At 43.8% G+C, this 14,391-nt stretch overlaps 1 protein-coding gene across 2 annotated transcripts in view; it reads right to left on the reverse strand.

The window, feature by feature from the left end:
- SUGP1 (SURP and G-patch domain containing 1) overlaps positions 1–14,391 on the reverse strand; it is a 31,923-nt gene that overhangs the window by 5,837 nt on the left and 11,695 nt on the right. For both annotated transcript variants that reach the window (XM_047097425.1, XM_047097424.1), the window contains exons 7-8: positions 13,747–13,870; positions 5,096–5,451 (exon numbers count right to left, since the gene is read on the reverse strand). In XM_047097425.1, the coding sequence (XP_046953381.1) occupies positions 5,096–5,451; positions 13,747–13,870 (480 nt within the window). The remainder of the gene's footprint in view (positions 1–5,095; positions 5,452–13,746; positions 13,871–14,391) is intronic.

A 14,391-nucleotide genomic window follows, 5' to 3' on the forward strand; every position in this document is an offset into this window, starting at 1 on the left:
AATAAGGATATAGAAGATTATAGAAGATTAAACTCTACACCAGCGATGCCTAACAGATGTATACAGAACGTGCAATCCAGCAATGGCAGAAGACAGTCTTCTTGTGTGCACATAAAACATTCTCTAGGAAAGATTACATTTAGATTACAAAATGAGTTTCAATACATTTTAAAAGACTGAAATCACAAAGTATCTTTTCTGATCACAATGGAATCAAGCTAGAAATCATTAACAGAAGGAAAACTGGTAAACTCACAAATATGTGGAAATTGAACAACACCCTCTTACACAATCAATAGATCAAAGAGGAAGTTACAAAGAAAGATTAGAAAATAAGAGATGAGGGGCACATGCGTGGCTCAGTCAGTTAACCGTCTGTCTTCCATTCAGGTCATGATCTCATGATTTGTGAGTTCGAGCCTTGCGTGTCTCTGTCTCTGTCTCTGTCTCTGTCTCTGTCTCTCTCTCTCTCTCTCTCTGCCCCTCCCCTGCCTGTGCTCTTGCTCTCTCAAAAAATATATAAACTTAAAAGATCTCCAATTAATAACCTAACTGTCCACCTTAAAGAACTAGAAAAGGAAAAGCAAACTAATTCCAGAGCTAGCAGAGGGAAGGAAATGAAGATTAGAATGAAGATATAGGAAATAGGAAGTATAAATATGGTACAGATGGGGCACCTGGGTGGCTCAGTCAGTAAGCATCCAACTCTGGCTCAGGTCATCATCTCCAGGTTTGTGAGTTCGACCCCCGCATTGTGCTCTCTGCTGTCAGTGCAGAGCCCCCTTCAGATCCTCTCTCCCCCTTTCTCTCTGCCCCTCTCCTGCTCGTGAGCATGCACATGCTCGCTCTCTCAAAAATAAAGAAGAAGAAGAAAAAGAAGAAGAAGAAAAAGAAGAAGAAGAAGAAGAAGAAGAAGAAGAAGAAGAAGAAATAGAAGAAATATGGTAGAGTAAATCCATAGAATCAAAAGTTGTTTTTTTTTTAAAAAGATGAACAAAATGACATACCTTTAGACAGATTACCTAAGAAAAAAGAGAAAAAACTCACTAAAATCAGAAATCAAAGAGGGAGGGAATATTACTAATGATTTTATAGAAATAAAAAGGGATTGTAAAAGAATACTATGAACACCTAGAAGCCAACAAGTTGGATAACCTAGATGAAGTGAACCAATTCCTAGAAACCCGTAAATTACCAAAACTAGCTCAAGAAGAAATAGAAAATCTGAATAGACTTAAAACAAGGAGATTGAATCAGCAACCAATAACTTCTCATCGGGGCGCCTGGGTGGCTCAGTTGGTTGAGCATCCGACTTCAGCTTAGGTCATTATCTTGAGGTTCATGAGTTCAAGCCCTGCATCAGGCCCACTGCTGTCAGTGCAGAGCCTGCTTCAGATCTTCTGTCCCTCTCTCTCTCTGCCCCTTCCCTGCTTGCACTCTCTCTCCCAAAAATAAATAAATCTCTAACACACACACACACACACACACACACACACACAATACCTCCCAACAAAGAAAAGCCCTGAACCAGATGGTGTTACTGGTGAATTCTACCAGACATTTAAGAGAATAACTCATGCTAATTCTTCTCAAACTCTTCCAAAAAATTGAAGGGAACATTTCCTAACTCATTTCAAAACACTACTATTACCCTGATACCAAAAGCAGACAAAAACACCACAAGAAAACTAGAGATCAATATTCCTTATGAATATAGATGCAGACAGACGCAACAAAATACCAGCAAACTGAATACGATCACATGGTAAAAGGATTATGCACCATGACCAAGTGGGATTTATCACAGAAGTGCAAAGGTGGTTTAAATAGTTCTGATACCAATTCCAAATGTGTGTATGGTCGGGGTGTGGGGGGAGAGGAGAGGGTTCCCCACACCAACAAGCAATTCTCAGACACCTGCTGGGTGTCCTGTAGTTTAGTTCAGTTCTATCACTATCTACCAGGGGGTAGCATCAGATTTCATGGGTTAAGGGGTCAGTCTTACAAGACTGCTCCTCCCTCCCACATCAACTTTAGATGCCAACTGCAAGCCCAAGTCATCACCTATGCTTCTAACTGGCTGTAGATCAGAGGTTCCCACAATCCCCTCTCTGGATTCAATTAATTTGCTAGAGTGGCTCATAGAACTCAGAGAACACTTTACTTACAAGATGATTGCTTTACTTATATATCATAAAAGGATGTAAGTTAGGAAAGCCAGGTGGAAAAAACAAGGTATGGGGAAGGGCAAGGTATGGGGCAAGTGCCCAGAGCTTCTACGCCACTGAGCATGCCACTGTCTCTGAACCTCCATGTGTTCATCAACCTGGAAGCTCTCTGAACCCTGTCTTTTGGGTTTTTTATGGAGGCCTCACTGCATAGGCATGATTGATGAAATCATTAGCCGCTGATCAATTCAACCTCCAGCCCCTTTACCCTCCCTGGATATCAGGGGGTGGTGGGACTGAATGTTCCAACCTTTTACTTATGGTTGGTTCCCCTGGTAACCAGCCCCGATCCTTACGTGCTTTCCAAAAGTCACCTCAGTAACATAAAATCCAGTTGTGGTAGAAAGGGGCTTATTAATAACAAGACACCCATTTCACCTTTATGGCCCTGAAGCATTTTCATGATCTGAGGACGGAGACCAAATAATACAACAAAAGATGCTCCCATTGCTCTTATCACTCAGGAAATTCCAAGAGTTTTGGGAGAACTGTGAGCCAGGAACTGTGAACAAAGGCCAAATACATATGAGAAATATTACTTTGGTCACCTGAATGGTCAAATAGGTATTTCTTATAAACCACAATATCGCATGGTTCAATATAAAAAAAATTAACCAGTGAAACACGCGTTAGCAGACTAAAGGAAAAAAAAAAATCCAATCATTTCAATTGATGCAGAAAAAGCATGTGACAAAATCTAACACACCTCCATGATAAAAACATTAAATAATCTAGGAACAGAAAGGAACTTCCTCAACATGATAAAGGTCACATATAAAAAACGTATAGCTAGGGTCACCTGGGTGGGTCAGTTGGTTGGGCGTCCAACTCTTGGTTTTGGCTTAGGTCATAACCTCACGGTTTTAAGGGTTTGAGCCCTGTGTCGGGCTCTGTGCTGACAGCTTGGAGCCTGTTTGAAATTCTCTCTCTACCCCTCGCCCAGCTCATTCTCTATCTCAAAATAAATAAATAAACTTAAAAACAAAAAACAAAAAACATAGTTAACATTACACTCAATAGTGAAAGGCTAAAGTCATTCCCCCTCAGATCAAAACAAGGTACGGATGCCCATTGTTCCCACCTCTATTCAAATAGTACTAGAAGTGCTAACTAGAAGTTCTAGCAATTAGGCAAGAAAAAGAAATAATAAGAGGGATCCCACTTGGAAAGGAAGAAGTAAAATGATCTCTATTTGTAGATGACATGATCATAATTATACACAGGAAAACCTAAAAAATCCATGAAAAGATTGTCAATGCTAATAAATGAATTCAGGAAAGCTGAAGGATCCAACGTCAACATGCAAAAAAAATCAGTTGTATTTCTATACATTAGCAACAAATAATCCTAAAAGAAAATTTTAAAAGCAATTGTTTAAAAGGCATTAAAAATATAAATCACTTAGGAATAAAGTTAACTAAGGGGGTATAAGACACACACAATGAAAACTACAAAACATGGTGAAAAATTAACAAAGACCTAAGTCAATGGAAAGACATCTTGTGTGCACAGACTGGAAGACTGGTTGTTGTTGTTGGTGGTGTATTTGTTGTAAGAAAGACTTAAATACTGTTAATGTGTCCATACTGTCCAAAGCAATCTACAGACTCAGTACAATCTCTATCAAAATTCCAACTGTTTTTACGAAATGGAAAAGCGCATCTGAAAATTCAAGACCTTCGATAGCCAAAGCTTGGAAAAGAACAAAGTTGGAAGATTCACACTCTCAATTTCAAAACTTACTACAAAGCTACAATAATCAAAATAGTTGGTACTGATCTAAGGATAGACATACAAACCAGTATAATAGAATACAGAGCCCAGAAATAAACCCTTACATCTCTGGACAATTGAGTTTTGACAAGGGTGTCAAGACCATTCAATGGGGTAAGAAAAGCCTCTTCAACAAATGGTGCTGCAACACTGGATCTCCACATGCAAAAGAATAAAGTTGGATCCTTAGCTTATATCATATATAAAAATTACCTCAAAATAAATCAGAGTTCCAAAACATAAAAAAAACCCAGAACATAGGGGCAAATCTTCGTGACCTTGAATTTAGCTTTGGTTTCATAAATGAAACCAAAAGCACAGGCAACAAAGGGAAAAATAAACCGAACTCTGTCAAAATTTAAAACTTCTGTGCATCAAAGGACACTATCGAGGGATAAAAAGACAATCCACAGAATGAGAGGATGCATTTGCAAACCATGTATCTGAATAGGGGGTTAATATGCAGAATATATAAAGAATCCGTACAACTTAAGAACAAAAAGACATGCCAATTTAAAAGTGGGCAAAGGACTAAAACAGATGTTTCTCCAAATAAGCTATACAAATGACCAATTAGGACATGAAAAGATGATCAACACCATCAGACATTAGGGAAATGTGATTCAAAACTACAACGTGATTCCACTTTATACCTACTAGGATGGCTATTATAAAAAGGCAAAGATGTGGAGAAATGGGAAGGCTGTGCAGGGTTGGTAGGAACAGAAAATGGCGTACTTGCTACAGAAAATAGTTTGGTGGACCTTCAAAGAGTTAAAGAGAATTACGATATGGTCCAGTGATTCCACTCCTAGGTATGGACCCAAGAGAATCAAATCACGGATTCAAATGGTACTTGCAGACCAAAGTTCACAGCACTATTCACAGCTGCCAAAAGGTGGAAACCCATGTGTCCATCAACCGATGAATGGATAAAGTGCAGTCCAGCCATAAAATGGAATATTACTCAGTCATAAGAAGGAATGAAACTCTGACACATGCTATGCTAGAACACAGATGAACCTTGGAAACATTCTGCTCAGTGAAAAAAGCCAGACTATCCTGACAGAGGAGGGGGAAGGGGGTCAGCCCACCTGACAGAGGTGAGGGAGAGGCGTCTACATCCCTCTGTACCAGCTCGGCGGGCGGGAGTTCCACTTTGTCCTCTTCAGGCCCCCACCGGCTCTTTCGCTTCTTTTTCACAGTGGCTGTGGTGGCCGGCTTCCCAGGGATGGTTGGAGCTGGGGTGACTGCAGGCGAGGGGGCAGATGAGGCAGGGCAGGCAGCAGCTGGGGGTAAGGACCCTGATGGGGTCTCAGGAGGGGATTTGCGTTTCAGGCTGAGGTCGGGTGCCATGAAAGTGCCTGTGGGGCCAGCCTTAGCTTTCCGGAACTCCTCCAGCTTCTGGCGGTAGTATTTGTACCCTTGGCTGTTGGGTTCGTATAGAAAGCTGCAAAGGAGAGTGGGGGGCACACCATCAGCTAGGCCCAAGCTCCCTGCCTGATTCTGGGCAGGAGCAGCTTGGGCCTTGTGCACACATGCTCAGGTTAGCCAGGGTTATGGCTTGAGGATTGAGGTCTCCACCATGACCTCCTGCACTGCCAGGCTTTAGTGGCTGCTGGCTCCGGGAGCCCAAGCTTGAGGAACAGTGTGACATACTCAGAGCTTGTCACCATGCCACTCCTATGAGCACTGGTCAAAGTCCCTATGCCAGCGCTGTCAGATACCCATCACAACATAATTGATCCTGTTTCCAAAAAAAGGGGCGGGTTCTCTCAGACCTTCCCCAGGCTCTGTAGGGCTTCCTCCCCTGCTGCTCTAGATGAGCACACTGGTGCCTTCAAGAAATCCTGAGTTGGGAGAGACACCTGGTGCTCGAAAGGCAAGATCCGTCTCAAACCTGACAGCTTGGCACATCTGTGCTTCTCTCTGATGTATCCTTGAGAGGCATCAATAGCAAATGGAGCCAAAACAAAACTCGGAATGGATAGGGACTGCACTCCAACTGAAGGGCAAAAGCCCCCACCTCACTGGAAGCCGAGGGTCCCCTTGGTCCCCCCTCCCACCCCCGCCACTAACCCCAGTCCCAAGTGTGAAGCAGGCAGAAACTACAGCTCCCTCTGCACCTGCCCAGCATCTCTCAATTATGCAGGTCTTGAGCTGACAGTCCCAATTCTGGGGCCCACAACAGAGGGAAGAGTCACAGCTCAGTTCCACACAGCAAAATCTGTGTATAGCATGGGCTACACAGGTCTCAACAAGAGGGGCTAGACCTGCACTCATGAACCTGGAGGTTCTGGTTGCAGCATAATACTGTGCTCTAAAGCAGTGGGCAGGCTCGAGGATGCTGTAAATTCTTTTCATACAAAAGAATGATAGCAGAAAGAAACCCCAAAGACTGTTTCTATGTGTCTCCATGAGAGCCAGGAAGGGGTAGAAGGATCCCAGCCGTGCTAACACTGGTACCTAAGGTGGCATAGAAGGACGGGGAGATGGTGGCATCTCCTTTGTACTCCTTCATACTTCTTCACCCCAGAAATACACAATGTGAACAGATCTACTTCTATTAAAGAGATTGAGTGGAGCACCCCTGGCTATTCAGTTGGTAGAGCATGAGACTCTTGATCTAGGGGTTGTGAGTTCAAGCCCCACGTTGGGCGTAGGGATTAAAAATAAAATCTTTTAAAAAAAGAAAAGAAAAGAAAAGAAATTGAGTAAGAACATTTAAAAAACAGAAAGCACCAGACCTAGAGCAGTTCACTGACGAAAATACCACACATTTAAGGAAGAAATTATATCAATTCTCTACAATCCCTTTCACAGGACAGAAACAGAGACTACTTAACTTATCCAATTACCCTAATACCAAAACCAAAGATTTTGTAAGAAAACTACAGATCAATATCTCTAATGAACACAGATATAAAAATCCTCAACCAAATATTAGCAGACTGAATCTACAAATGTGTAAGAATTACAGGGGGATGGGGGGACAGGCAAAATAGGTGAAAATGATGAAGAGATACAAACTTCTAGTTATAAGTCAAGGGGGGTGAAAAATACAGCATAAGAAATATAATCAATAACAGTGTAATAACTTTGTGTGGTAACACATGGTAACTACACCTCTCGCAGTGACCATTTTGTAATGCATATAATTGTCAAATGACTATATTGGACACCTAAAACTAGGTATTATGTGCCAGCCGTATCTCCAATTAAAAATTTTTGAAAATTTTTGAAAAAGTATACATCACAACCAAGTGGTATTTATTCCAGGCATGCAAAGCTGGCTTAACATGATCATATCAATAGCTGCAGAAAAAGCCTTTGACCAAACCCAACACCCATTAGTGATAAAAACACTCAGTGAACTAGAAACATAAGAGAACTTTCTCAATTTGATAAAGAGTGTCTACAAAAAACCTATAGCTAGCATCATACTTAATAGTGAGAAACTAGAAGTTTCCCCACTTAGGAACAAGGCCAGAATATCCCACCCCAATGTTTTCAACACTGTACCAGAAGTCTTAGCTAATGCGAACAGCAGATATACCAACTGAGAAAGAAGAAATAAAACGATTTTCAAGTAACATCATCTATGTAGAAAAAATAGATTAAAAAACTGTTGGAACTGGACAGCCTGGCTGGCTCACTCAGTTAATCGTCTGACACCTGATTTTGGTTCAGGACATGATCCCAGGGTCATGGGATTGATTCCCACTGGGCTCTGCGCTAAGCACGGATCCTGTTTAAGATTCTCTCTCTGGGCACCTGAGTGGCTCAGTTGGTTGGGTATCCGACTCCAGATTTTGGTGCGAGTCATGATCTCACGATTCGTGGGATTGAGCCCCACATAGGGTTCTGTGATGACAGAGTGGAGCTTGCTTGGGATTCTGTCTCTCCCTCTCTCTCTGCCCCTTTCCCGCTTGTGTGTGCATACACATTCTCTCTCAAAAATAAACATTAAAAAAAAATTTTTTTTTCCTCTAAGAGAAAAAAAAAATTTAAAACTCCAAGAATAAGTAATTGTAATAAGGCTGCAGGATACAAGGTTAATATACAAAGCTGGTGCTTTCCTATACACCAGCAATGAACAAGTGGATTTGAAATTAAAAGCACAATACCATTTACATTAGTACACAAAAAAATGAAGTACTTAGGTGTAAGTCTACAAAATATGTACAAATTCTGTATGATGAAAACTAGAAAACTCTGATGAATGAATTCAAAGAACTAAATAAGTGGAGACATATTCCTTGACTCAATATCGTCAAAATATTAGTTCTTTCCAATTTGATTTATAGGTTCGATGCAATCTGAGTCCAAATCCCAACAAGTTATTTTGTAGGTATTGACAAATTGATTCTAAAGCTTACATGGAGACAAAAGACCCAGAATATCCAACACAATATTGTAACAAGAACAAAGTTGGAAAACTGACACTACCAGACCTAAAGGCTTACTGTCATATCAAGGCAGTGTGGTATCAGTGAAATAACAAATAGATCAACAGAACAGATGAAGAAGGGCCCAGAAATAAACCCATATAAACATGGTCAACTGATCTTTGACAAAGGAGCAAAGACAGTCCAATGAGGCAATGACATTATTTTCAACAAATGATACTGAGGAATTGGACATCCACATGCAAAAAAAAAAAAAAAAAGCCCAAAACAAAATGCATCTAGACACAGACCTCATACCCTTCACAAAAATTAACTAAAAATGGATCATAGACTTATGATGTAAGGCTATAAAACCCCTAGAAGATAATATAGGCAAAAACCTAGATGACCTCATGGATGGCAATGACTTTTTAAATATGCTAAAGTCATAATCATGAAAGAAATTGATAAGCTGGACTTCATTAAAACTTCTGCTCTGCAAAAGACAGTTATGAAGAGAAGATACACCATTGACTGGGAGACAATACTCACAAAAGACACATCTGATAAAGGACTATGAGACAAATTATATAAAGAACTCTTACAACTCACAATAAGAAAACTGGGGTGCTCGGGTACCTCAGTTGGTTAAGCATCCAACTTTGGCTCAGATCATGATCTCAGTTTGTGAGTTCGAGTTCCGCATTGGGCTTTGCACTGAAAGCTCAGAGCCTGGAGCCTGCTTCGTTTTCTGTGTCTCCCTCTCTCTCGTTGCCCCTCCCCTGCTTGTGCTCTCTCTCAAAACTAAACATTTTTTTTTTTTTTAATGTTTATTTTTAAGAGACAGAGCGCAAGCTGGAGAGGGGCAGAGAGGGAGGGAGACAGGATCCGAAACAGGCTCCAGGCTCTGAGCTGTCAGCACAGAGCCCGACGCGGGGCTTGAACCCACGAACCGTGAGATCATGACCTGAGCCAAAGTCAGACGCTCAACCGACTAAGCCACCCAGGCACCCCAAAAATAAACATTAAAAAAAAAAAAACAACCCAGTAAGAAAACAACCCAGTTAAAAAAAACAGGCCAATAATTTTAACAGACACTTCACCAAAGGACATATACAGAGGGCAAATAAGCATATGAAAAGATGTTCTGCATCCTAGGTCATCAGGGAAATGCAAATTAAAAAACACTCAGAGACCACTACACATTATTAGAATGGCCCAAATCCAAAACACTGGGAACATCAAATGTTGGCAACATGTGGAGCAACAGGAACTCTCACTCACTGCTGGGAAAAATGCAAACGATACAGCCACTCTGGAAGACAGTTTGGCAGTTTCCCACAAAATCAAACATACCATACACTCTAGCAATCACGTTTCTTGGTATTTACCCAAGAGTTGAAAACTTACGCCCACCCAAAAACCTGCACACAGATGTTTACAGCAGCGTTCTTCACAATTACCAAAACTTGGAAGCAACCCAGATGTCCTGCAGTAGCTGAATGGACAAACAAACTGTGGTACATCCAGACAGTGGAATATTACTCAGTGGTAAAAAGAAATGAACTGTCAAGCCATACAAAACCACGGAGGACTAAATCTTAAATGCATGTTACTAAGTAAAGGAAGACTATCTGAAAAGACTACATACTATACAACTCCAATCATATAACATTTTGAAAAGGACAAACTATGGAGTCAGTAAAAAGATTAGTGGTTGCCAGGAGGAAGAGGGGATAAATAGGCGGAACATGGCTGATACCAGGGCAATGAAAATACTCTGTATGACACCATAATGACGGATACAGGTCATTGTACATTTGTCTAAATTCACAGAATGTATAACACCAAGAGTGAACCCTAATGGAGACTATGGACTTTGGGTGATTATATCAATACAGGTTTGTCAATTGTAATAAATGTACTACTCCAGGGGCACCTGGGTTACTCAGTTGGTTGAACGTCCGACTCTTGATTTCAGCTCAGATGGCCTCAAAGTTTGTGAGATCGAGCCCTGCGTCGGGCTCAGTGCCAAAAGCACAGAGCCTGCTTGGGATTCTCTTTCTTCCTCTCTCTTAGTCCCTTCCCAGCACGCATGGTCTCTTTCTCTCTCAAAATAAATAAAATAATAAAAATAAATAAATAGATAACTCTGGTGGGAAATGTTGATAAGAGGGGAAGCCGTGCATGTGCAGGAGCATATGAGAAATCTCCATGCCTTCCCTTCAATTTTGCTGTGAACCTAAAGATACTCTAAAACAATGACATCTTAAAAAAAATTAAGAGACAAAAGCAAAAACTTTTTCAGAAGAACAGTTGGCTGGATTTCAAAAAGATGCTTGGCACCAGAAAGGTTAGGATATAGATTTAAAGCTATTTGGTTCCTCTAAGAAAAGCTGACCTGTGGGATTTGCTTACTGGTGCAGGTGGGAAGCTCCTGACAGGGTAGGTTTTCTCTAGGCTCACAGGCCCCAACTTGGCCTCAGCTGCTGGTTTGCACTGAGTCTCCTCCAAGTTGCCCCCAGAGGCAGCATCCAAGAGCTCCCTGTGGGTCTGTCTGTGGTGATGGTAGAGTTAACAGCCGCCATTTGACCTGGGCTCCAGTCAAGAGTGCAGGGGATTGTACAGCAAAGATTCCCTTGGGTAGGAGCGAACCTGCCCCTCGGTTAATCAAACTTAACATGTTGGTGTCTTTCGTTCCAGTCTTTCTTCTCACTGTAGATTTATCTGAATGGTGCCGTGATTCTATTTTCTATGTTTTTTTTTTTTTTTAATGTTTATTTATTTTTGAGAGTGAGAAAGAGCATGAGTTGGGGAGGGGCAAAGAGAGAAAGACACAGAATCTGAAGCAAGCAAGCTCCAGGCTCTGACCTGTCAGCCCCAATGCAGGGCTCGAACTGACGAACCGTAAGATCATGACCCGAGCCAAAGTCGGACGCTTAACAGACTCAGCCACCCAGGCGCCCCTCTATTTTCTATACTCTGATTTAAAAGATTTTTTAACTTGACACATAAGGCTTTCCTGTTAAAACGGCATGGAGTGGTGGTGAAAGCACATCCTCCCACTGGTCTCCTTGCCTATTTCCTCCCTTGGGAGAGGCCAGTAACAGGGCTTTGAAAAGAACAACGTGGCTCACCTGGGTGACAGGTTAGAGTGGCACATGGCTTGTGGTGGATGCTGTACTCGCTGCTACAACCTTCACCCACATGCCTTCTGATGGCCGCGATTCCACTGAGGAGATGCAGTTATTAAGAATTTAGCCCACTGAGGCTGGACATTAACGTGTTACTCATTTTTTAAGACTATGGATGAGAATGTACTTAACATTATTTCTGGGGCAGCATCTCAGAAGTGGCATGACTGGTCAAAGGAATGGGTGTTTCCAGCTTCTTTATAGATGAGCAGTTGTTACAGATATGTTTCCCACAACACAAAGCTTGCTGGTGTGTGCCTGGCCCACACGAGGAATCAGGAGGGCAGGGCAGGGCCAAGAGAGGCAAATACATGAGCTGCTCCTGTTAGATTTGGAGGTGAAAGAAGATGCCTCACACTTGATTCCATGCAAAGATTAAACAGATCACACTGCTCACCTTCAGCTACTTCCCCACCGGGCACTCTAGGTTCTGCCCTTGCCCTGGTTGCCCCCTTCTTCCCTCTGGCCTCCACCACAGTAAAACCCAACGAGTTGGGCAAACACCAATGAAGCACAGAGGAACCAGAGCTGCATGCGCTGAGGGCATCTGTCAGTTCTGACCCCAGAGGAAAGGTCTGGCCAGTGCTGCCGGGCCCTGGACCCCTCTGACCAAGGAGAGAGCTTGGGCTTGCAGCCTTGACAGAAATCCACAACCTTGCTCACTTTGCCTGCTGTAGATTCTCACGGTCAGCTCTACTTATGATGAGCAATGGTAAACTAAGTATCTTTCTTAACTAAACCTCCTTAGGTAAATGAGGCTTAAAAAACAAAAAAAGGTACAGAGACTTTTAAGTAGACTATTAAGTCAATGCTGGTTTGGGGGGTGCAGAGTGACAGCTGGTATCACAATAATGTCAGAAGATCTCAGGTGGGTCTTTAGGCTAGGCAGACCCCTCTCTTGAACTCCAGACCCAAACACCCCACGGCCCCCACCAGGGTACCACGGCCCAGGTACAGCATGCAGGGATACCTGAACTCCCCAGCAGCCTTCTCCATGCTCTGGTCCACCGAGTAACTGAGCCATGGCCCTCCCCTCCACTAGCCTGCAAGGTTCTATCAGCCCCACTTCCTGATGTTCCTCCTCTGCTGGTGTGCTTTGGCCTGGCGTGTCTAAGCACCCTCCACAACTGTGGCCAGTGACCTTGGAGGCACAGTTCACCCCATCACGCTCTCTATGTGGACGTTCCAAAGGTGCTCAGTGAACACGTGAGCCCTGCTTGGCTCCAAGGCCCACCTGCACCGCACACACTCACCTGCACTCCCAACCGCTATGGCACAGTACCTGCATCTCTGCTGCTTCACTCCTGCTTCCTTTGTCCTGAGTGCCCAGCCACTAAATCAACTAGCCCAGACTGTTGCTCCTGGACTTTTTGTTACACATGCCATCATATCTCTTCACTCTCTGAGTTGGAACCTATGTTATTTATGGCCAAGAACATCCTCATGGGTGCAACACCTCCACACTGAGTTCGGCATCCACCTCATAAGCCCCTGCTGGTCCCTACCTAGCAGCAGTGACTTCCCAACACCCCCACTCCAACAACCTGCCGCCAAGGAACCTCCCCTAGAAAGGAGGAAGTGCAGAACCCACCCAAAGAATGCACAGGTACACACAGACCCAGCCTGAGGGGATGGGATGTGGCTGCGTGGCTGGAGACAGCAGGGAAGTGAGGCTGCTTGTCCCACACCTTCCGTGGAGCCTGCGCACAGGCTGAGGGTTCCCGCTTCACACAGCCTAAGGCACCACATTCCCACTTTCCTCACATTCCTTCACTGTCAACGTCTGATCCTATAAAAGTACAAAGTCAAAAACGGGAAGAGCCTGGCTCTCTGCCCAAGAGCCTGGCTTACTCTTAGCCTAGAGCTGCCATCTCTGTAACAAAGGGAGCCTGGCAAGCACCAGAGACTTTCTCTATAAGGCACGTGGAAAACAGAAGACCCCAAAGGCCCTGCACGCCTGCCTCAGAGATGATTTGAGCTCTGACAAGTAGTTGACCATGTGGTGGCAGAGCTGGGTTCAAGGGTCAGAGTTACTGGACCCAACCCGGCCACCTTCTGACAGTGGGACTCTGGCACGTTGAGCCCATGGGGGTTGGGGGGTGGAGGGGGTGCTGTGATCAACGTGTATGGATGGGTCACCTCCCTATTTAGTACCCCCCTTACCTGAATGCCTGGTTCTCGCGGTTGTTCTGGAGAGCGATGGTTTCCACTTCTGGACCCCCGTCTGCTATGAACCTGGCCAACTTTTCTGCAAGGTTCTTGGCCTCTTCATCCTCTGGGGGTGAAACTTTAAGCAGGCTGTCAGTACTGAGCTCAACTCACCACACCCAACAGCCTAATTTCTGCTAAGAACCCCATGGGCAACAAGAGGGGTTTATTTTAGGAACAATGCAAAGAAAAACAGGCAAATGGGAATCAGATTACTACACTGGGACCAAATACCAGAGTTAATATTACAACATCCCACCCCGCACCCTGCCCCTTCCCGCCCCACAGATCACAGAACAGAATGTGAGTGAAGGTCTGGATCCAGGCCAGAGGGGATATGGGAGCCCCACCTCAGTCTTTCTCCCAGGGGTTGCCCATCCAGGTCTCACAAGGGAGTGGGCCTGGCCCTCCTTTCCTGGGGAGGTCAGGGCAGAGGGCCTTAGGTGACAAAAAAAAAAACCGTACCTACCTCTGTGGCCTGTGTTTGGCCTAAACATCGATGCCCCTGCCACTTACCATAATCTGACTGGGCTTTTACTTCTTGACAGCTGGAGACCAGCTAGCATCTCCCCCTCCCCGATACTCATTCCACCAGGAGCT

This window comes from Lynx rufus, unplaced genomic scaffold (genome assembly GCF_022079265.1).
Source record: "Lynx rufus isolate CCGP_SWC_20201006 ecotype Redwood Valley unplaced genomic scaffold, mLynRuf1.p SCAF_4, whole genome shotgun sequence".
NCBI classification, from domain to species: Eukaryota; Metazoa; Chordata; class Mammalia; order Carnivora; family Felidae; genus Lynx; species Lynx rufus.